This window comes from Taudactylus pleione, unplaced genomic scaffold, assembly GCF_031769625.1.
Source record: "Taudactylus pleione unplaced genomic scaffold, aTauple2 ptg000053l, whole genome shotgun sequence".
NCBI classification, from domain to species: domain Eukaryota; kingdom Metazoa; phylum Chordata; class Amphibia; order Anura; family Myobatrachidae; genus Taudactylus; species Taudactylus pleione.
Genome location: NW_028284455.1, coordinates 44,222,501 through 44,245,829, shown reverse-complemented (window position 1 = coordinate 44,245,829; position 23,329 = coordinate 44,222,501). Strand labels below are relative to the sequence as shown.

At 40.9% G+C, this 23,329-nt stretch overlaps 1 protein-coding gene across 2 annotated transcripts in view; it reads right to left on the bottom strand.

The window, feature by feature from the left end:
• Nucleotides 1-23,329, bottom strand: part of ULK4 (unc-51 like kinase 4) — a 777,293-nt gene that overhangs the window by 423,209 nt on the left and 330,755 nt on the right. For both annotated transcript variants that reach the window (XM_088463894.1, XM_088463889.1), the window contains exons 24-25: nt 22,324-22,445; nt 21,738-21,794 (exon numbers count right to left, since the gene is read on the bottom strand). In XM_088463894.1, the coding sequence (XP_088320020.1) occupies nt 21,738-21,794; nt 22,324-22,445 (179 nt within the window). The remainder of the gene's footprint in view (nt 1-21,737; nt 21,795-22,323; nt 22,446-23,329) is intronic.

Sequence of the window (23,329 nt, the reverse complement as noted above, 5' to 3'; positions counted from 1 at the left end):
ATACTGGGAACATAGCAATGATTAACAATTTGCCCACCCTGTAGCAGTTAATGTTTTAGATCTGATCAAGTAATGTCATATGAAAATATATTTGCATGCCAAGGAGTAAAAATTAGATGTTACATGTTTTAGGAGAAATTCACTAACAACCCCGATATAATATGAAATTCCTATTGTAAGGAGAGGAAGTGTACAAGAAAAATGCATACCTCTGAATCCCACCTGACTTAGACATAAGAAAACATGTGTCTCTAGGAAGGAAATGAAAGGAAGTCCATTTCTAAGTCCAATCCATTCTGGGAATTGTTGCCTTTGTTTTTTTAGTAAGTGCATTCCAATTGCCATTAACATCACCACACTGGGATGTTCACATTTCAGGTGCTAGAATCACCCCAATCACAAACAGTACCCAAAACATCCAGAAAGAGACAAATTCATTTCGAATTGTATTGTAAAATGTAGTTAGTAGCCTATACTAGAGCACAATTCGAATATACAATGTGTGTTTATAAGGGCACATACTTCCAGTACACAGATGTTATGAGCTACATCCATTGCATGGTTAATCCACTATAACCATCTCTGCAAATACATAGCTTGCTTGTGTTCTGTCAGGACTTGACACATAGGGTTTGATTAAGTATAATTACAGAATAGATGTGTCCACATACAGCTATCCTCAAATTGCGCCAACTGAAGCAACTGGAACTGGACAATAAAAAATAAATATAACGTATACTACAAGGTGAACTTCAATATAAAATTATACACATGTATTAACAATATAAAAAAACATACAATATAACATCATTTAAACATCAGACATATACTGCTCTGATTAAATAATTCTATTGGATCAATTTTCATACTAGCTGGGATACCCGATGTTGCCCGGGTTGAAGACTGGATCCTGAAGTACACCTGCAGCCTTTATATGTTTACAATGTCCTTGCCCATAACCCCATTCCCTTGATCCCGAAAGGACTCCACTGTTTGCCAACATGTATGCAAACAGAGGAGTAACATCAGTGGGTGCAAGGGGTGCGGCTGCTATGGTGTCCGAGCTGCCTCTGTGGCATGTTACTGCCCCTGCGCAAGACTCAATTTGCGCCGGCGTTTGTCTGACCATGTCTGCTTCTGCACCAGCTGTAATTAGCTAGCGGCCTGGCCCCAAATCCACACCTGCTGGCTGCTGATGACACACAGGGGAAGGCGAGAGGCTGTTGGAGGGGCACAGGGAGGTGAGTTTCTGGGGGTGGATAATGTGTAAGGGGCACTTCTATTGTGTGGAATAATGTGTTATATGGTGCACAACTACTATGTTACATAATCTGTAAAGGGCAGTACTGTGTGGTATTATGTGTAAGGGGCATTACTGTGTAGTTTAAGGGGCATTACTGTGTGACATTATGTATAAGGGGCACTACTACTGCGTGGCATACTGTGTACAAGGGGTACTATTGTGTGGTATAACCTGAATGGTCTCTGTGTGACATAACATGAATGGGCTATATGTAATGGCAAATGTATGTGGGGTTTTTTTTTTAAATCTGGGGGGGGCGTTTTAAGATCCTGCTAAGTGGCCCACAAAGTTCTAGTTATGCCCCTTGCATGCAAACACTGAGGCTCTAGATTTAATATGAATTTGCATGAGTCATCAAGTTTGCTCAGACAGAAGTTATAAGGATACTTTTGTAGCTTTTTCACAGGTTCTTGGCGTACAGAAATTTTTTAATGGAGACAGCCCTGGAACCTATGTACTTTTTTTAGTGATTATGTGACAGAGTGTGGCCCTAACAAAGTTCAAACCTAGGCAAAAACCTAATTCTGGTCAAACTACACCACCATGCCAAATTTGGTGGAGCTAGGTCCAAAACTCTGGCCGTGCATAAAGGACAAAAGACAGACAGACAGGCACGTTTTCTCGCTTATTATATAGATGGAATGGCAGGCACAAAAGTTATTTATCCATTCCAGACTAATAACTTCTAGCAAGCAATGTTCTGTAAAAATACGTAGTGGTCACCCTTGGATGTAATCCGAAGTCCAATGAACTGGCAAACCAGTTGCTCTAGGGTAGTCAAGGTCCTCCTTGGGCACAGCTTGAGCTTCACATGTGGAACTGCACTGCGATAAGCCCGGATAAATAGCATGCAGTTGTAATGCAGTGGTGAAACCCAGATGTAAGTGGAAGGAGTCTCCAGTAGTACCACCTTCTGACTCCAAGTGCTGCAGTGAGCTTGTTAGTCCATCTCTTACTACTACAGCCTGCAGTCTGCAGCTACTGGACTGGTGTAGAGACTAGTGGCGTAAATTCATCACAGACGCCCGGAGGCAAGTTATCAATTGGTGCCCCCCCCCCCTCCGAATATGTGACTATGTTTACATTAAGCCTATTTACTAAAGTAATATCTCCCGAAAATCACCCTTTTTCGGACGATATCTGCAGATTTATAGAATCCCCCGAATGTATCTGCATTCCGGAGACTGGCCCGGTAGCTAATACTATGGAAAACCACCTGATGTGGCGGCTTTGAGGACTGAGTTTTAGTTAAGATACTGTAAGACTGCTACTGTGGTGGGACTACAAATTACAAAATGCCCAGTCTACTGCAGATTGCTTCACATGCCGGGAAGTTGCTCCACTAAAGATCTGCCCCCAGATTCAGTCGCTGATGCCCCATGCCCCCACCTCCCATGCCCTCTTACCCGCAGCTCCATCTGGTGCATCCTTGTTGACATCCAGCTCCTGGAAGAACTGCAGCCATGCTTCTGCTCAGGCCTGCCGCACAGGTCTACGGCTAGAGCTTCTGCCAGGGAGAAAGGGGCGGGGAGTTGTGGGTGAGGGGGGGGCACTGGGACTGCTTCATGAGGCTGCGGCTAGGGCTGCTGCCAGGGAGGAGAGGGACGGGGATTTGCGGGTGAGGGAGGGGGTTGCCGGACATGTCTCACTGGTAAGAGGTGCCATGTATTGGGCGGCCGGAATGGTACACTCCGGGTCCATATTTACAACCCTAAGTGGGGTGAATATATTGTGGGTGATGGAGGAGGTGACCCTTTAATGCTGGTGCCTCCATTGTCTACCATAGTTCTGCCCCTGGCACAGACCAATATAATACTAGGAGTATTTTCAAACTGCCGGCAACCGCATGGAGATTTTCACACCCGCAGACAGAGCAGCCAGCTGAAGTAGTGTTATGGGGGAGGGAGGAAATCGCACTAACCGCCTCTCCGCCTGAATCTGCCACTGAGGCAGAGAGATCTGTAAGTGAGGGAGGAAGAGCCATAACTAGCGGTTGACTGAAAAATTAGGCTGGAGGGGAAGTGGGGTATGCACTGTGAACTTGTTGCAATTAAGTGAGATGCTCTACTGCTCTTCTTGCAGCAACCGTCCTTGGCCAACGCCCCTGGCCAACCTCTGGTTACGACCCTGACCTTGAATGACCCTTTCACATTCACGATGGAACCATGCAAGGTTACAGTTTGTCTGTTTTTTCATTTTGTAGAGACTTGTGGATGCTTCATGGAACAAAGTGAACCTGATCCAAGAATTTTGTGAGTATTAAAATCGGCAGAAAATCACAGAAAAACACCAAATTGATTCTTAGTAAATTTACCTAAGGTGTGTGGTCGAGTCACTATGGTCGAGACTACATCAAGATGGGGGTGTAAAATGCTGGTGAAACACTAGACTCCCTCTAAGCCAGTGTTTCCCAACCTCAGTCCTCAAGGCACACTAACAGTCCAGGTTTTAGTGATATCCATGATTGAGCACAGATGGTTAAATCAAAATATCTAAGGTACTAATTAACACACCTGTGCTCAAATATGACTATACTTAAAATCTGGACTGTTAGTGTGCCTTCAGGACCGTGGTTGGGAACCCCTGCTCTTAGCCATCTCCCATGCAATCTGAACATATTTTATTTGCATCCGCTCACTGCTGTTAAGCCTAACTTTACCATCACAGAACAGGCCCCTGGAATTGGCACTGACCAGTCAAAATAAGGACAGATTTGTATGCTTTTGTCTGACAAACTTGTTCTAGACCATAATTTTGTCTGGGGTGCAGAGAGAGAATTTGGGGGATAAGGAGCTGCAGGAGCAAGAAACAGGAGTGGTAAGGGAATGCTGTATGTAGGACTTGCCTTGGGCACCATGTGTCATTGCTACAGCACTGCCAATACAGTAAATATTTGCTCCCATTGACTTTTTATGCAAGCTACAGTATCTAGCAAACACCCTGGGGTTTTAAGTTCTGCTATACCAAAAGACTGAATTGCAAAGAGTTTGGAGATCTAGTACAACCAACTTTCTTTATAAAGAGTGGCTAAACCATGAGGGGAAAATGTGCATTTTTTGTTATTTCTCATTAATATGTATTTAGAGAGAATCATGCAGAATTCTAACTATAAGTGTTGAACAAAACATTATGTGTCTCAATCGGTGGACCATTGTTATGTTAAAAATAAGAAATCTACAAAACAAAGAGTACAGTTTTGGATTCTTTTGGCTGGAACCAATGAGATTACGATGCAGGTTTCTCAGATGGATGTTGCTGAGGGACCGGCCAGGACTGGAAAACGAGGCTTCAGAACACGTGGAGTTACTGAGGCTGACAGCCGGACTTTGGTACATATAGTGTTAATCAGATTGGCGAGGTACATGTAGAAGATTAGACTGGTGAGGCACGGGCACGGATCAGACGGTGGGACTTGGGTGCATGCAGAGTTAATCAGACTGTTGAGGTACAGGCAGAAATAAGGAGGAAGACTTTGGTACACAGAGGGTTATAATTCAAGGTACAAGGCAGGAAAAAGGCTCAACTGGAACAAGGAGCTTGAGAGAATAGCTGGCACTTCCAAACAGCCTGCAGGCTTCTCTAATAAATAAGCACAGGTAGCTGGGCGGATGTCTCTTAAACAGGGAACTGGGGTCTGATGTCATTAGCCTGAAGTTATAAATATTACCTGCAGGGGGCACGCATGTACCATTTCATCCATGGTCTGGAGAGGAAGGCGTAGCCTTCCCCACGCTGCCTGGCAGTAATGGTGGCGGCATTGTATGCCAGAGACCCCGCTGCTTGAAACATGCAGACCAACAGGTCAAGAGCTAACTGACTAGAATTCTCCTGACAACACACAAAACAATAATGGTATAATTAAAATCATCAAAAAATGATTTGTCTACTTGCCCGAGGTCAGGCCAAACGTTATAGCTACATGAAACGCTACCTTACTACATATGTCTACTTTCTACCAATTGTAAAACATGCCACTAGAATCACAAGCAAGCTGAAATTTGCTAAGGAGAAGGAAAAAAGGAAGTATTTCAGCAACATATAGCTAGCCTGGAATATTGGCAGTATTGCTGTATTATTACAAATATAAATATGATACTGTTGTGGGACCAATGTGCTGGGAGACACAGGCAATTCTCAACAGAATAAACTGTGAACATGTGCCTTAAACGTAAAGGACAACTCAACTGAAAAAAAAAAACCTTTCATATATGAAGATAAAATTAATTGTTCAGTTAAAATGCAAGGTAGATTCAGTGAATACTCCCAACATTATTACATTACATGACATTACTGACCCTTTCTATGTTCTAACTTTTGTACCATACTGTATGCCGTCTACAATATTGTAGGCAATAAAACTAGATGTTTTTATGCATTACAGTAAATGTCTGCACCTGTTATAATGAATTTACTTAGGACAGAGGAAGAATCACTTTTTTGCCTTACAGTTTATTTGTTATGAAGGATAAAAAGTATGGACTGCATAAAAAACAAAATATATAATAAGGGCACAGTCTTGCCCTTATATTAAGGCTGAATCGAAAAAATAAAAAGGATTTCTCCATAGATAATATGTGTTTGTATGTATGTGTATATATATATAATATATATATATATATATATATTCCACGTTATGCTGGCACTCACTAGTAATGTCAACTCGACTCCGGTGCCCGTCTTGTATATATCAACAACATCCACCAAAAGATAGACGGCACTCAGAGATTTTGCAAAAGATATAAAGTTATATTCCACAAAGGGAATATAACTTTATAACTTTTGCAAAATCTCTGAGTGCCGTCTATCTTTTTGGTGGATATATATATATATATATATATACACAGCGTGGATGGCACTCCCACTTGCTGCCCGAGATCAGGGTGCCCTCTGGGGATAGCCGAAAATCAGCAACCAAACATACACACGTAGCCAGCGGCACTCCAAGAAATCAATACACAGGCAGGCAGTTTACATCAACGTTTCGATGCTTTAATGCATTAAAGCATCGAAACGTTGATGTAAACTGCCTGCCTGTGTATTGACTTCTTGGAGTGCCGCTGGCTACGTGTGTGTGTGTGTGTACTCCGGCACTCCTTCACTCCGTGTCACCTGGACATACAGTCCATCCTTGCTCCAGTGCCCTCCAGGAGGACAGCACCCCCAATTCACAATGCGCATGAAATCATAGGCGGCACTCGGAGACTGGTGAAAAACAGGTTGTCCTGAGGAAGGGGTAGAAGACCCCGAAACGTCGACTGATTAAAAGTCCCTCGGCAGAGGGTATCACGTTTTTCACCAGTCTCCGAGTGCCGCCTATGATTTCATGCGCATTATATATATATATATATATATACACACACACACACACACACACAAACACACACACACATACATACAGGATAGACAGATAGATAGAGAGAGATAGATAGATAGATAGATAGATAGATAGATAGATCGATCGATCGATCGATCGATAGAAAGCCTGTTACTCCCACTCTTCTGCTTCAGAGTTGTGCTAGATAAACAGACACTTTCCTTTTTAATCTAACAACCTGCTACAAAGTACTAGGAGCATATTTTGTTAGGCATGACCACTTCACTTATTTATGGCATATTAGTCAACTCATCAAGGCTTTTGATATGTACTAGTGTAAAATATATTTTCTTGTTCTTATGAATACGGTTATCTATACAACACATAGTTTATTACTTCATACAATTATATAGTTCAACCTTACCTACTTTCTAATTTTCCTCTCCGGGAGAGATCCAAACGTAACCGAGAGATCCGAACGTAAACGAGTAGAACAGAACTGCTCATCTCTACTTAAAATCAATGAATAAATGCTTATTTCTTAGGTCCTATATTACCTATTGTATGCTCACAAGAAATCAAATAAAATGGGGCTTATCTTAGACAGCATTCACGCTAATGCTGGGCATACACTGCCAGATAAAATGTCTGTCATACCGACAGACATTTTATCTGGCAGCCTGCCAGCCGCAGAGGTCGCCGGCATACACTGTGAGAGAAATCTCACAGTGTATAGCCCGACATCCGCGCTCCGCCCCCGGGGGCGGAGACATTTCCCTGTTCCTTCCGTAGGAAGTGTCACTTCCGTAGGAAGGAACACAGGAAATGTCCATCTGTCGGCTGCGCTGGGCATACACTGCCCGATGCGGCCGACAGTTTCCAGGGTAAATATCGCATCGGACAGGCATGCTGGACAATCCAGCATGCCCGACCGAGCAATATTTAACCCTCGGTCGCCCGCATACACGCTGCAATTATCGCGGCGATCCGCCGATATCGGGCGGATCGTCCCGATAATTGCAGAGTGTATGGCCAGCATAAGCAATGTCACCGGAACCAATCTCCACAGCATCCACCATGTGGAAACATAACACAATCAATGGTGCACTTCAGTGCCATAAAGAGTCCAGCTGGTTCTAACAGCATGTCTGAAGTCACCAATACAATGTGGGAGGCTACCCTATGTGTTTCCTTTCTCAAAGCTTTATCAGCAGTGTTGCTCCAATCTCTGAGTCCTCCATTTTATAGCAGCACTCCAAATGTCATAATTACAATGATTTCACTTACAAACATTTACATACGGTTTTCAAATTACTTAAAACACAAATAGTTATAGATGATCTTCATGTCACTGACAGATATAACTAAAAATATCACAGTGACTGCAATTGTTATCACCTTAATTATACAGTATAGAACCCCAAACTCTGTGGTTCTCAAAAAGAGACTTGCTGTATATTTAACAATTCACAGTGGCCTGTATAATGTGCTTCAAATCCAGGATTTCGTCATTAAATCACATACCTAAAAATGTATATGTCACTGTAAATATTCTCTGTGATTAGTGTGTATAGTATAAACAGTAAGATAACTGCCATGATCACTCAATAGATTTTGTGGTTGAGGTATCAAGCAGTGAAGAGAGTAAAGAAGAGGACCAGTGTAAAAGTTGTCCATAGCAACCAATCAACTTCCACCAATCATTTTAAATAATGTACTTGATACATGCTACCTCAAAGCTGTTTTATTGGTATGGACAACTCCTCCACTGGTAATTATAAACTCATGGGATTTTGCCCATATGTAATAATTCTGGACATAACCACATTGTAGCCTGACCTGCGCAAACCTCTTGGAAAATAATGTGAGATATTGTCTGTGTAAAATTAATACTGCATTTAACATCTAAATATTCAAAATTCCAAATAGAAAATTCCTCCCATTCTAAACATTCTCTTATACATCACAAAAACAATATACCTAAACCCATCACTACAACAGACCTGGCATCAGTTGCCGGTCAAATAACATTTCTGTATAATAGATACTATCATTACTTTTGATTACCACGACTGTGTTATTCTTTTTTGCATCCATTTAATTTACATATGATAAAGATGACCTCATAATTTTCCTTTTACATGTTTGCCCCACCCCCTTAAAGGTGTATATAAAAATTGTGGCAACCTACAATTATTTTATAGCGCTCACTAATTCCTCCCAGCAGAGCACTGATCATATTTACATAATATTGACTAAATAGTCTTAAATAGCTAATATCTCAATGGTATTGAAATACAAAACATTATTTTTTTTCATAACTACCATTATGTCATTAACCTCAAAATCATTGAATAATAAAAATTATATTTTCTTAAGAATCATCTCGAAATATATACTGTGACCCTTTGTCAGCAATACTTGTTTTTCATCCAGGGATGCATTTAAAAGGAGATAATGATATGTAAGAGGATAGCTAACAAAAGTGACAATCATATGAAAGCTTAAAATTAAGGTAATCTCTTAATTACAGGAAAAAATCCCTATGTCAGATTGTTGCGTTAACTTTTATTAAAAGAAAAATGAAAACAAAAAAAACATTCTTTATGAAAGTGGAATTTTTCAGTAATAAAATGGATATTGGAGTATATGTAATAGCCTGCGAGTTGCAGACAACCAGCAGATATCAGTGATGTAGCCACTATAGCTAAAGCAGAATTTTTTTAGCAGGCAAAACAAACCTGATTTCGTCATTTAAAGAATTGCATCTTTGTATCAACCAGCTAAATTGCTGGCAACTCGCAGGCTATTATACTGTATATTTACCTTGTAAGCTTTACGGGGAGATGTACTAAGCCTTGGAGAGAGATCAAGTATCAACCATTCAGCTCCTAAATGTCACTTCACATGCCGTGTTTGAAAAATGTCAGTTAGAAGCTGCTTGGTTGGTAGTTTATCTCTCGCCAAGGCTTAGTAATCTCCCTCTCAGTAATGATGTCAATTGGGAGGAACAGTTTTTGACCTTATCCTGACTTCTGGAAACAACTACTCTAGGAAAGATCATGCACTATTAGTATGCTACTATTACAGATAAAGAAAACAGAAAAGAAGTATAAATCCAGCAAAAATCTTCATGTAATAATCATTCAAGCTCACCATGCAAAATAAATGAATATGGCAGAAATTATAGTTTGGGATCTAATCAGGGAAGCTATCATACTGCTGAGAATATCTCAAACTCAAATTGTAATAGGATGTTTTTTCTGCATGGTCAATGATTCCTAAAGTCATAAAATGAGGCAAAAAACATTATCACCTTTTAATATATTAACATTCGAATTATAATAAATATATTTTAGGATTTTATATTCTTATTTTTTTTTATTACAACCTCATTATATAATTTATGTTACAAATATATCCAGACATTCCTATCTTGCAGCCAATTCTACACTTGAGGCTACTAAATTGTAAATTAAGCTAATCAGTTTTCTTGGAATCAAAACCCTAAGGAAAGTGCATACATAAAATTAAATCAACGGAAATCGCTTTATTTTCTTGTACATGGCATATGACAGACTTTACTGGACCATTACAATCTCCTAATTATCATTACAGAAATAGATAGCAATGTTACTTGATGTAATTTCTTCAGTGTTCCCAGATTTACATTGTTAGTAAAAGTATAGAAGAGATGTGTAATGGCACGAAAGGTTTGTCAAAAGTACTGTATGTAAACTACACTGTTAAAAAAACAAAATAAAAAGGTCTATAACACACATGCAAAATGTCATTTTCAGTTTTAACCTAATATTTTACTGTATCCCTGTTAAAAGATAAAGATTGAGCGAATCCTGTGCCTTCCAGCAATGACAATATATGCACATGGTATAAATTTAGGACAAAAACTTTTGTGGATTCAATACAAAACAAAATAATAAAACTGCATAGCATATTATTTAGCTTGGTGTAAATTTACTGTTCCCAACACTGTACATGAATAATCCAATCCTAACAGAGCAATTCTGCAGAGTAAGACAAATACCTGTCACTCATACTTTGCTGCTAATGAGTAATGGACTTACAGTATTTTATTTTTTCTAGAAAGCAGGATAAACAGATATCTATGTATTATTTATCTCAAAAATGTTCACTGTTATCTATATAATAAAACAGACTGCTGATAGAAATTATGTCAACATGCTGGCATGTAAACAACAAGAGGTAGCTCTTATAGACAAATAAAATCACAGTTCATTAAAACACACAGTGTGCAATATGGGACATCAAATATCAATACGTCAGTAAGTATATTTCATAGGACAAATTTAAAAGCTGCCAGTCTGTCAATAAGCAAATGACAATTTCTCCCCAGTATATTGTTACTATGGATGGAGGTAACTGAGAATATCTCTCCGAATGTCACAATACTGATATTATTGGGTGTTCCACCGCAATACAAGCATCTCATCTATTGAGGTCTATTCAGCAATGATTTTTGTACATAAAAAATGCGGAAATCATAATTTCCACATTTTTTATGTAAATTCAGTATTCAGCAATGGGTTAATGGAGAAGATAATGCAGTTATTTTTTCCATTAATTCCTATCTCGCACTGTAGGGATTAGCCATTGAGCTCTACAGTGCTTTAACGCTTTTTGCTATTCAGCAAAGCAAAAAGCGTTAAATTACTCGAAAAATCCTTACTTTATATAATGCCATCTCAGAATGAAGAAATTACATGAAATCCCCCAAAAACTGCAGGGACAGAGGGAAATTTTCCTGTAAGTCCCTGCAGGATCGTGTAACACCGCAGACAGGTAAGTCACTCTAGAGCCTGTTAAACCTGCCGAAATTGTTTGACATGTGTACACAGGCTTTATATTAGCCTGTATACATGTATATTTATGTGCTATTATAGTTAACATTTATTTATAAATGTTAAATATAAAAGTATATAAAGCAAATTGTACTTGCCAACTCTCTCTGACTGTCAGGGAGACTCCCTGACATAGTAGCAATCTCCCTGTCTCCCTGAAGAGGCTAGTAATCTTCCTGATTGCACCTTACCCCTATTATGTAGCGGTTATACATAAAAAAAACTGAGCTATATACATTCAAATGGGATTATTAGTATAATTTCCCTGCATTGGTTATAAGGCACAATGATCCTCTTGGCTACTTGTATTTTCTGAAATGTATCAGTGTGGTTTCATTAACAAGTAGATCTTACTAACTGCTTTAGGCTCGTTTACATTTGGATGTAAGTCATTTTTATGACACGCCTCCCAGATGTAGCAGGACACGCCCACTTTAACGCGCACTCATAAGTATTGCTTTCAAATTCTCAATTAAATGCTTTTTCAAAAGTAGGCAAGTATGGTATACAGGCTAATATAAAGCCTGTATACACATGTCAATCACTTTGGACAGGCTGGAGATGCACTTACCCGTCCACGGTCACCTCAAAGCAGGGACGGAGACTGTTCTAGAGCGCATGACTGAGCATGCGCAGTAGCAGTAACAGAAGGTATTGTTTTCGGCAACCGCAGGGACAGAGTGTTACTGCAACCGCTGTCCCTGCTCAAAATAATGCTGAATAGCTTCCATAAATATTAATAATTGATAAAAATTTGTGACGATGTTGCTCGATAATATTCTGGGCAACATCGTCACTATTGTTGAATAGACGCCCTAGTGGTGATTCAATTGCCAAATCCCGGCACAGGAGATCTGCCAGACCGGACAGGAAGCACATCGCTGACTCCTAACAAGAATTCTGAGTGCCTCGTTCCATCTACTGCAGCTGTGTATTTGAGATCTCCATATCAATCTGTTTAATCACAGCCTGCTATTGAGGTAACAACTTTCTGTGCTACACTGTGGATGTGAAAGTAAAGAGATCAAGATTTGGCAATTGGATCACCACAATAGATGAGATACTTGTATTGCGGGGAACCCCCAATAATATCAGGATTGTGACATCCGGAAAGACATTGGGCCTTATTCAGACCCGGTCGCAAGCGCTGAGCGCTCGCAACCGGGTCGATGTTTGCCCACTGAGCATGCGCACGTCGGAGCCGGCTCCAACGTGCAAATGCGCGAGACCCGGCTAGCGACGGGCGCTCCGTCGCTACGGGTCTCGCATCAAAGGGGGTGAGCTGTCGATGGTGATTGACAGCTCTCCCAGTTTGGGAGGCGGGCAGAGGGGGTGGCCGGCCAAATGGAGGCGCTCCCGACGGAACGCTTGCCGTTTGGGGGCGACCCCACTGACATCAGCAATGATGTCAGTGGGGAGCTTCCTACTCGATCAGAGCAGGAAGTTCCCTGGGGCCTGCGCTTGCCAAGACCCAACCTTAAGGTCTCGTCGCAAGCCCCGATGGTCGCGATGGTCTTGACCATCGCGACCATCACCCTGGTCGGTCGCTAAGCTGTGGGTGGTAACCCACAGCTTAGCTAGCGACCAGGAGGCCGCACTAAAAAAAAGAAGCGGCCGCCCTCATTCAGAGAGAGCGATCACTTCTTGCGACCGCCTCTGAATGAGGGCGATTGTTTCAATTACCTCCAGAGCCATATCAACAATATACTGGGGAGAAATTGTAATTTTCTTATTGACAGACAAGCAGCCTTTACATTTTTCCTATGAAATATACTTTCTTATGTATTGATATTTGATGTCCCATATTGCACACTGTGGGCCTGATTCAGAGCCGGACGCTCTTTAAGAGCGCTCGCTCTGAATCAGAGCGTTTTATTTTTTTTGTTGCGGCCTCCTGGCCGCTCGCTAAGCTGTGGGTGACCACCCACAGCTTTTGCGAGCGGCCAGGTGATGGTCACGACCATCGGGGCTTGCGACGAGACCCTTGTGGTAGGGTCTCATCTGTCGCAAGCCCCAGAGAGCTTCCTGCTCTATCAGAGCAGGAAGCTCTCCACTTACATCACTGGTGGTGTCAGTTGTGCCTCTCACAAATGGCAAGCGGTCCTTCGGGAGTGCCTCAGTTTGTGTAGTCATGCTATCGCGAGCGGGTCTGAATCAGGTCCCGTATGTTTTAATAAATTATAAATTGTGTTTTTATTTGTCTATAAGCACTACCTCTTGTTGTTTATGTTTCCATTTTTCAGTGGGTTGCAGTTCCCACTTGGTTTAGCTGCTTTTTAGACAAATCACGTTCTCAGCAACACATATTTGCACTTCTACATCCATTAATGCTGGCATGTAACATACTCGCCTACTCTACCAGAACGTGCAGAAGACATGAATTTTGATGCCTAAAAGTCTCCTGGAGGTTGTCTGCCGATGACAGTAACCACAATATTGTATAGAGAGGGCGGGGCCAAAATGATTGCACAATCAAACCACTGTGCACCGCTCACTTGCCCGTGACACCCCCCCCTCTCCACCCATATTGCAGACCTGAGAGGTAGCAGTCAGAAAGTCAGCAACTATGGCATCTGTGTAAGTGATTTTACTTCAAGAGTGTTTAGGCATAACACCCATCTACAGTCTCCAAACACATCTATTATTTCCCATACTTAATCATCACATACCCCCTTGTGATAAAACACAGACACTCCTCCTGTAAATCACCCAATAACGACATCACAACATTTAACACAACTAAAATGCACAACAGATGTGGCAAGATCAAGGCAAGGGTGCCATCTCCTGAGGTAAATAGTTGCACTTATGTAGCAGCCAAGTAGTAGTACAAGGGCCTTGGTAAAAGTATCCACAGCTAGTTTTAAAAGCAGTAAAATATAAACCCCATAAATGTAGATCATGGCCTGTCCGGCTCCAACGAAACAAAAAAATGCTTCCCTTTCTCAGAGTGGTGGGAACTAAACTCCCTCTCACAAAAGAGAACATTTTAGCACAGCATTTACATTCAGTAGCCACAGTGTCTCTCAAAAGGCCTCTGAATTCCCCCGGCAGTGAGACACTGACTACAGAGATTGACACACCCTTTATCAGCCTCTCACAGGTGGTCTGGCAAGCAAGGCTGCTAATCAGTTTGTCTACCAGAAAGAAGGTAAAACCTTAGGTATAAGTATATCTCACCTTGACAACCTTTCCAGTGATTTTGTCACATATCCACCTGTAGCCCTTAAGCAAAAACACGGGACAAAGCATCTGCATTAGCCATTTGGCTTCCCGGCCTATGCTCTACTGAGAAGTTAAAATGTTGCAATGCCAAGAACCATCTATTTATTCTCCATTGGTCTCTTTTCTTAGTCATCCACTCTAAAGGAGCATGAGCTGTAATCAATCTAATTTTTTGTCCTAAAAGGCACAGATGTGTCTTCATACACCTAGCATCAATACATCATGTGGTGCAAGACACTTGGGGTGAGTAAGTATTGGCGAGCTGTGTAGCATATTTTTCAACACACCGCTTCCTAATACTGCACTGATCAATTTGATATGCAACACTTGTACTGTATATCGGTGTGCAAAAGAAAAGCACAGAAGAACTTGGCATGGAAAAAGCTGCAGCCACCGCATTGTAGCACCTCGGACACAGATTCAGATACACACAGATATACAAGTGTCACATATAAATTGATCAGTGCAGTTTCCTGAAGCTGTTTGTCGCATCCCATTGCGACGTAGTAAAATTTTGGGGTTTAAAAAGACACAGAATTTGGCACTCCAAGAAGGACTGCAGTAATAGTGTATGAGTACACTGCTTCTAATGCCCACTTAATTGAGAATGCTACTTTTTCAACAGTAACATCATTTCTCTCATGTATATTCAATTTCCTGCTTAAATAAATAAATAAGATCATGTGCTTCACTATCTTTGCTTTGAGACAACACATCACCTATCCCTACATCTGATGCACCAGTCTGCATGACAAATTCATTTTTAAAGTATGTGTCATTAAAACTGGTTGGGTGCCAGGAGCGTATCTATAATGAGTGCAGGGTGTGCGGGAAACACGGTCCCCTGGGTCCAGGGGGGCCCCACACTGCACCCATAGCATTACTTACCTCTCCGGAGTCCCACATCGGTGCGGGGGTCCGGCGCTGTAAAAACGACTGGAAAATGGCCACAGTGGCCATTTTCCCTGTGTTTGCACATGCGCAGTACAGGGAAAATGGCCGCCACGGCCATTTTCCCGGTGACCAGCGCATACTCTATAGACTCTGGGCGCACTTTAGTGCCCAGAGTCTATAACTCCGTCTCTGGCCGCGCACAGCTCAGTGCGCTGCCGGCCGCCGGGCAGAGAGGAGGGGGCCCGTGTCAGAGAGTGCACACGGGCCTCCTCCTCTCTTGAAACGCTCCTTTTGGGTGCACAATGCTACCTTCCTTCATCACCTTAAAAGCCTTTCTGCCTCAGGATTCCTCTTAACCAAACTGACTGTTTACCCTTGGTAAGGTCAGTCAAAGGGATAGCAATGGTGGCAAAATTAGGTATAAATCTTCTATAACACCCTGTGATTTCTAAAAACAAAGTGTTCTTCTGATTCTTATTCAGGAGTTGTGGCCAATTTAGTATTGCCTCAATTTTATTAACTCTGGCCTTTATCAAACCTCTGCATATGGTGTGTTTAAGATACTTCGTCTCTTCTATCCCTATGTAACACTTTTTTTGTTTTGGCTGTCAATCCTGCCTCACGGATGGAGTCCAACCCTGCTTGTACCCTGGGTACAATCAGGACTACAGTTCACTACATCATTGAGATAAGCAGCAGCATACTGTCTATGAGGCCTTAGAATTTTAGCCATCACCCTCTGAAGGGTGGAGGGTGCCCCATGTAGCCAAAATGCCATCATCATATATATGCAAAAAAAGCTGTCTTTTCTTTTGACTTGTCTGTCAACGGCACTTGGCAGTACCCTTCGGTTAAGTCTAGAATGGTTTAGTGCCATATGGTTCCCACCTTTCAATAAGTTCATTCACACAAAGCATTGGGTAGGAAATACACTTACATTTACAGAGATCATTCCAGAAGTGTAACCACCCATCGGGTTTTGGAATGAGTACAATGGGAGTTAGACACAGAAACGTGTAGGGATTCTGGTATTCTATAGGGCTTTAGATTATCCTTAACCCCTGGTTCAGGGATTATGTCATGTTTAATGACTGTTGCTTTACAAATCTCTATTTCTTACAAAAAAAATATCTTATGCTTTATGCTGTTGAATAGTTGAGAGAAATTTGGTTATGGTTACTTTGGGAAACAAAGGTACTGCAGGTACCAGAGGGACCAGGGTGGCTGACTGAGCTACTCTCTCTTTCCAAGGTTTTATAATACTTGTATTAACATGGTAGATCAGCTCTGGATTTCTTTTCCCATGCTGGTACACTATACAATTAACCTGACCTATTTTTATCTATATGATTTCAAATGGTCCTTGCCACTTGGCCAAATAAGTACTTTCTACCATGGGAAACTAAATAAGAACTCTGGGGCCTGATTCAGATTTGGTAAGATAGAACAATTAACTGTGTACCTGGACAAAACATGTACAAATACGTACAAATACAAACATTATTTTTTGCACGTGGGGTAAATACTGGCTGCTTTTGGATGTAGCCCACAGATGCTGGGCTGCTTTATTTTTACACTGCAATTTAGATTTCCATTTGGGCACGCCCCTCCCAAATCTAATGTTTCTGTACATTTTGCCCCACCTGCAGAGCAGCATGGTTTACCAAGGGGCACAGTTACTTTCTTTTCTTACTCCATTCCCAAAATTAAATCAGGCCTGCTGTCCCCAGGAGCAAAGGTGTGTAATTGGGAATTACAATTGCACACTTCGTTGTGCTCTCTTACTATTTTCACCACTGCAGTCTTTCCTGCATCTGAGAAACATGCTCAATAACAGTCTTATGATTTCCTTAGATATTCCCACTATACTAAAGACATGTACTAGTTCCCTAGCAATTATTTTTGTTGACATATTGCGCAACTTCCAAGTATCTGGTAGCGTAATCAATCAAAATATACTGATGACTCCGATCAGACTTTATTAGAGTTCCAACCAAATCCACAGCAATTCTTTCAAACCGGACTTCAATAATGGACAATGGGAAAAGGTGACTTCTATAGTGTGGCCTGAGAGTATGGTACTGATACTCAAGATAGGATGCACAGTGGCCATGAGTCAAGTCCAACACCGTTCTTCAAAATATTCTTAGGAACTATCATTTGCTCCGTCTGTATATTCTCTCTTTTTGGACATTGCATACAACAGATCTTGACATACTGCCATGCCTGGGTATGACACTTACTATCAGACTCTAATAGGATTCCATTGACCACTTCTACATTCGCTCTAGTCTTTCCAAAGTAACTTCAAGATCAGGCATACAGTCAACTGGTTCAACAACATTTTCAACTTTAGTAGGAGATGCATCATTCTGTGCCCCACTGCTGCTCTCGTCATTTTCTGACTTCCCAATCATGCCTCAAAAATGGAACACTTCAGACTTGGGGAATATTCCCGCTGCCACTGTATCAGCAACATTATCAAATGTATCTGGGTTATTTACTTCTGTAATACATTGTGTTTCCCACAGCTTCCAGAAGTGGGAAAAACTTTCTCCAATATAGCATCATCATATGGCATCATCCCACAGTGACTACAGTGAAACCACAATATGTTTCTATTTCACTTCAGCAGTGACATAATACCGGGTGTCACAAACCCGGGCTGACTCTCAGAAACAGTAACCCGGACCAGCTGGTCGTGATAATGGCACAATTTGGTCACTTAACAAAATCACACTGCCACCATGAAAGAGAATAAGGGGCCCTTTGCATTTCCCAAACAAATTATTAATATTTCACCCTCAAGTACACTCAGGTTTGTAGCATGGGCCTCACAAGCTCACAGGTTCAATAAGAATTATGGAGAGTATGCTAGATTAAATCTGAAAAATGTTTACAAGGCTTAGTTACACAAAATGATTAATAAAATGATATACAGAGTAACATGCAAATAATTTCAAAAATAAAAAGGAATAATTCAGAGTTTAAGGACACTTACAACGAGGCCAAAAATCTTTTGTGCAGGAGATCATAGGAAAGTTAACTTGGTACATCTCAGCCTAAGACTTCTCCCTGGAAATGGGCAGTGAATGCTGGGTTGCATTGCTTTTTATAGACATCCAACTCTTTTATGTTCCCATTTGAACAGGGTCTCCCTTTCAGATTAGCAGGGCCTAAGATTTGTCATATACCTCTTGACATAATGATATGTGATGTCACATATCATTTTCTCAAAGTTCTTAGATATCAAAATAAATTATTACTAATTCGGAACATTAAACTTTACATTGCCTACAACTGTTTTTGATGGTTTAAAGCAAGCATCTCAGTACACATGGTACCCTTCCCAGTTGAAGTATTTGGAAGTTATCCTAAAGAAACATCTCTTGCCTCTTCTGAGTGTAGAGTTAGACTTGAAAGGTATCTCCAACAAACCCTTCCGGTCAAAGTGCAATTGGGATTTTTAAAAAGATATGCAGAGGGTCCTTTGTTTGTGGTGCTTGCAGACCTAAGCTGAAAATGGGAACTCTGTCGTACAAACAGTCAAAGGGAAGCCCAAATCTCATATTTTTTTACAATAGTACTAATGCTACAAATCTAAACTGAATTCTGGTGTGTTGACAACAGGGGTGGGGAAGCAGTGGCCTCAGATAGAGAAATCTTTCATTAGACTTCTAATACTCTTTGTCGCCTTGCTTCCGGACATTCCTTTGATTTCCCACATGACCAATACTTTCACCTCATCATATTGGAAGAAGCTCAGAAACCTGCCACATATCTGCTCCACCATTTCCCCCTTAACCTCAATAATGCACAATCCACAATGTGGAGCAGTGAATGGACTCTCTGGGTTGGTCAGGTGGTGATGGGAAGAGCATGTTGTCCCTTTGCAACTTTGCAAGTCACTTTGGGCCTGTCTAATTGGGAGTTTTGCACCGATTTCTAAGTTAAACATTATTTGCAATCTTTGACTAGGGTGACAGTCCTGAGATCAGATATCACCTTAATGAATCATGGGGTGTAAATAAGATACTACGAACTACTTCTATTTCATTGATTGCTGGTTGAATATCACCATCGGAAACTTCCCCACATTGTCTGTCACTGACAGCACGAATGTAACCTTGAATTTGTTGTGGTTGACTGGGAAGAAGCAGTGCCATTCAGACAAGTACGTGGCCAAGGTGATATTGAGGAGGGAGTGGCCAAATTCGGGAGGCATGGCCACGTCCCCTTCGAAAAAATAAAAAACAAGTTAAATTACTATGCATGCTGCCATAAAGCATTTGTCCTTGCACTGTCAGCTTTTGTCAACAGGTGTTTACAATATGTCAAAAGGTGATTGGTCCAGCCATACAAATGGATTTCAAAATTTAGCTCTATAATTCCATTAAAATGCGAATTTCCACGTATAAGAAATAATTATTAAACCATCTAAATAATGCCACCAAATCGGTTATCCCGGTGTACTCGAGGTCTATTATCTCTCTCCCAACGAGGGATTGGTTTTGTAGGATTGATATGGAGATGGAGGACACTGCACTTTCAAACCATAGATAAAAATGCAGAATTTACCTCTACATGATTTAACAGGTTACAATATACATTGTTATGATTACACGTCAGGTCCCCATAATGCCCTATGTGCCATTTCCCTCTCCTTTTGTTCTTTCCTATATTGTTTATTTTTCCTTAATTTTTTGTACATTGTTTTGTGATGTCTATCTGAGTTTACGGTTTGATTGCTGGTTATATTTGGAGGGATATAAGTTTGTCTGTTAATGTGTTTTGTCATATATAAAATCCAGTAACACTGTTTTTTTAATCAGTTTTATGTATATCAATGTATCCATTGTATTTTGTATTCAATAGATGCAGATTCAAAATAAATAAATAAAATATTGAGGCAAGGAGGAAGCTGGCTGGGGTTAGAGCATATCATATGGTTACAGCGTATTCAGTATGATTTACCACCATCCGCATGGCCGGCGGTTCTAATCCCGACAGCGGCTTCCCGTCAGAGGAAGAAATCCTGATCGTCCTCAGGTTCGCATAAACTAACCTAATTCCCCCCCTAACCCTCCCTTAGGGGTGCCTAACACTAACCTCCCCCCTAAGTGCCTAACCCTAATCCCCCCCTCTAAGTGCCTAAACCTAACCCCCCCTTCCACTAGCCTAAACCTAAGTCCCCCGGGGAGGTGCCTAACCCTAACCTCCCCCCGGGGGTGCCTAACCCGACCTTACACTAGCCTAAACCTAACCTCCCGGGGGGGTGCCTAACCCTAAGTCCCCCCCCGGGAGCCCTATACCTAACCCTCCCCCCCCTCGCGGCTGTTTGCGACCGTCACCCGGCTTACCTTCGATCGGTAAGCTGGGTGTCGAGCTCCCGGCGTAGGGAAAATGACAGGCGTCGGGATTTTGACCCTTGCCGGGATAATACAGTCGGGAAGCCGATGGTTGGGATTCCGTCCATAGGCTCCCCGACTGTTTCCCGGTTACAGCTCAACTTTGTAATTAAAACAGTTCAAAAGCCTATACTGATTGAGTCTCCGATATCCAAAGTGCTTGGGACCAGGGATATTTTGGATATCGGAATATTCATTTATGTATTATATGCACCTTATACACACAGCCTGCAGGTAATTTTATACAATATTTTCAATAATTTTGTGGCTCAAACAAAGTTTGTGTACATACATGAAATTCATTTATGTTTCATATACACCTTATACACACAGCTTGAAAGTCATTTTATACAATATTTTTAATAATTTCTGCCTTATACAAAGTTTGTGTACAGTGAACCATCAAAAATCAAAGTTTTCATCAGCTCAGTCATGCCAAAAATATTCCGTATTTCAGAATATTCCGTATTTCGGAATATTTGGATATGGGAATCTCAACCTGTATTACAATTACACTGCAAAGTGGATTCTTTCAGTTGGCTTTGTAAAAGAATGAATATGATGTACGTTACAAGTCCTAACATGGCCAAGTAAAAATCTTCAAGGCTGCAATATTTTAGTACACACTACACAGTAATTTATTCCTTCAAAGCGCCCAAGTAAATCTACCACATCCAAAGCTATATAGTCACATAACAAAGAAGTTAACTTACTAGCAGCGTGCCATAGTTGCATAGAAATTCCTCAGTGATGACTTGGGAACGAAAAACCTGTTTACAGAAAAGATTGAGAGAAAAAAAAAATTAGCAAAGATTCTGTAAAATGTGTTGTTTTTGCCGGTAAAATTTCCCTTGCTCATTGCAACACTCCGAGAATGGTGATAAAATAGATTTGTGTTAGCAAGACAATCAAAATACTGTAAATAATATCTTCGTAGTTCAATATACTAGCAGAAAATAAGCCTGTCTTCATGCTCATGTTGGGTGCAAACCAAAATCAAACCCACAAGGAAAGAATAGCCAATTAATATTAATAAACCAAAAATAATAGTGACAGACCCCTAGAATAGTGGATTGTTACTGTATGTTGCTAGGATAGCCTATGTGACAAGGAGTTTCATATGACTTGCAATATATTTTACTTAAAGGCTAAAATTTGCCTGGGATATTATTTTTTTCATGACTCATTTTATCACAATATAACAAACATTTAATAAACTCATTTTAACAAAAACAATCTAGCATACAGTTTAGGCAGCAATTTAATTTCAACAGACACGTAAAGTAAATGATACTGTACCTGAGATGTTACAAGATGAAGAATTATTGCCATATTAGGAAGGCACATTTTCAACTGTTTAGACTGAATAGTTGATGGATGTTTACGTCCTGACACATTAGACAAGGCAGTGAGAATATCACCTGCAAGACAAATTAACAGGGCAGGAAAATTATGCTGAAATCTAATATGCTGTAAATGGGCAGTCACACTTACTGTGAGAATTGCATTAAGTCCTTTTAGAAATATTTTAATATATCTATACTCAAGTCAACAAATACGCTGTATTCCACATCAATAACTAAAATATTGTATCCGCAGATCTAAAAAAATCTTGTTTCACTCTAGGGCAGCTGATTGATACTCAGCTGACGAGTGATACTGACAGGGGCAGAGTTGGGTATACTCTTACCATTCACCAGTCAGTCTTGGAAGCATTTGTGTGTGGCCCAGCCTTGCCAGCTCACACATGCACAATAGACTGGAAGCTGGACTTGTACTTCCAGTTTTACTTTCTAGAAAAAAATAAAAATAACAGAAAAAACTGTTAAAATAGACAAAAATGTATTTTCCAATTTGAAATATATTAAAGTATGTTTTATTCAAATAAATGTGAGGGATATGAGGATTGCAGAGGTACTTGTAGAAATGTGATGCTTCTTAATAAAGGTAATCACCAGTGATACCCAGATATTGCTATTACTGGCCGAAAGGCTTTAGTATATAGGTAAAAATGGCTTCTCTCCCCTTAGTAAATAGACCAAACATAGTAGTATTAAAACCCAAAACAAATATGTTGAGTTATGTTCAATAACTTGCCTACTTCCTTAACCTACTTATTGGGATCAGGGACTGCAAGGGAGGGTGGTTTACACAATTTGTGTCACCATGGTCCCGTCCTTTGCTCTGTAATTCCACGATTCACCACCATTTTACTATGGAAGTAAGCAGCATGTGTCATTCTCCGGCCCTTAAAAACCACTTTCTCAACCCTTCCGATGTCTGTCAGGCTAGCGCTGAGGTCCGC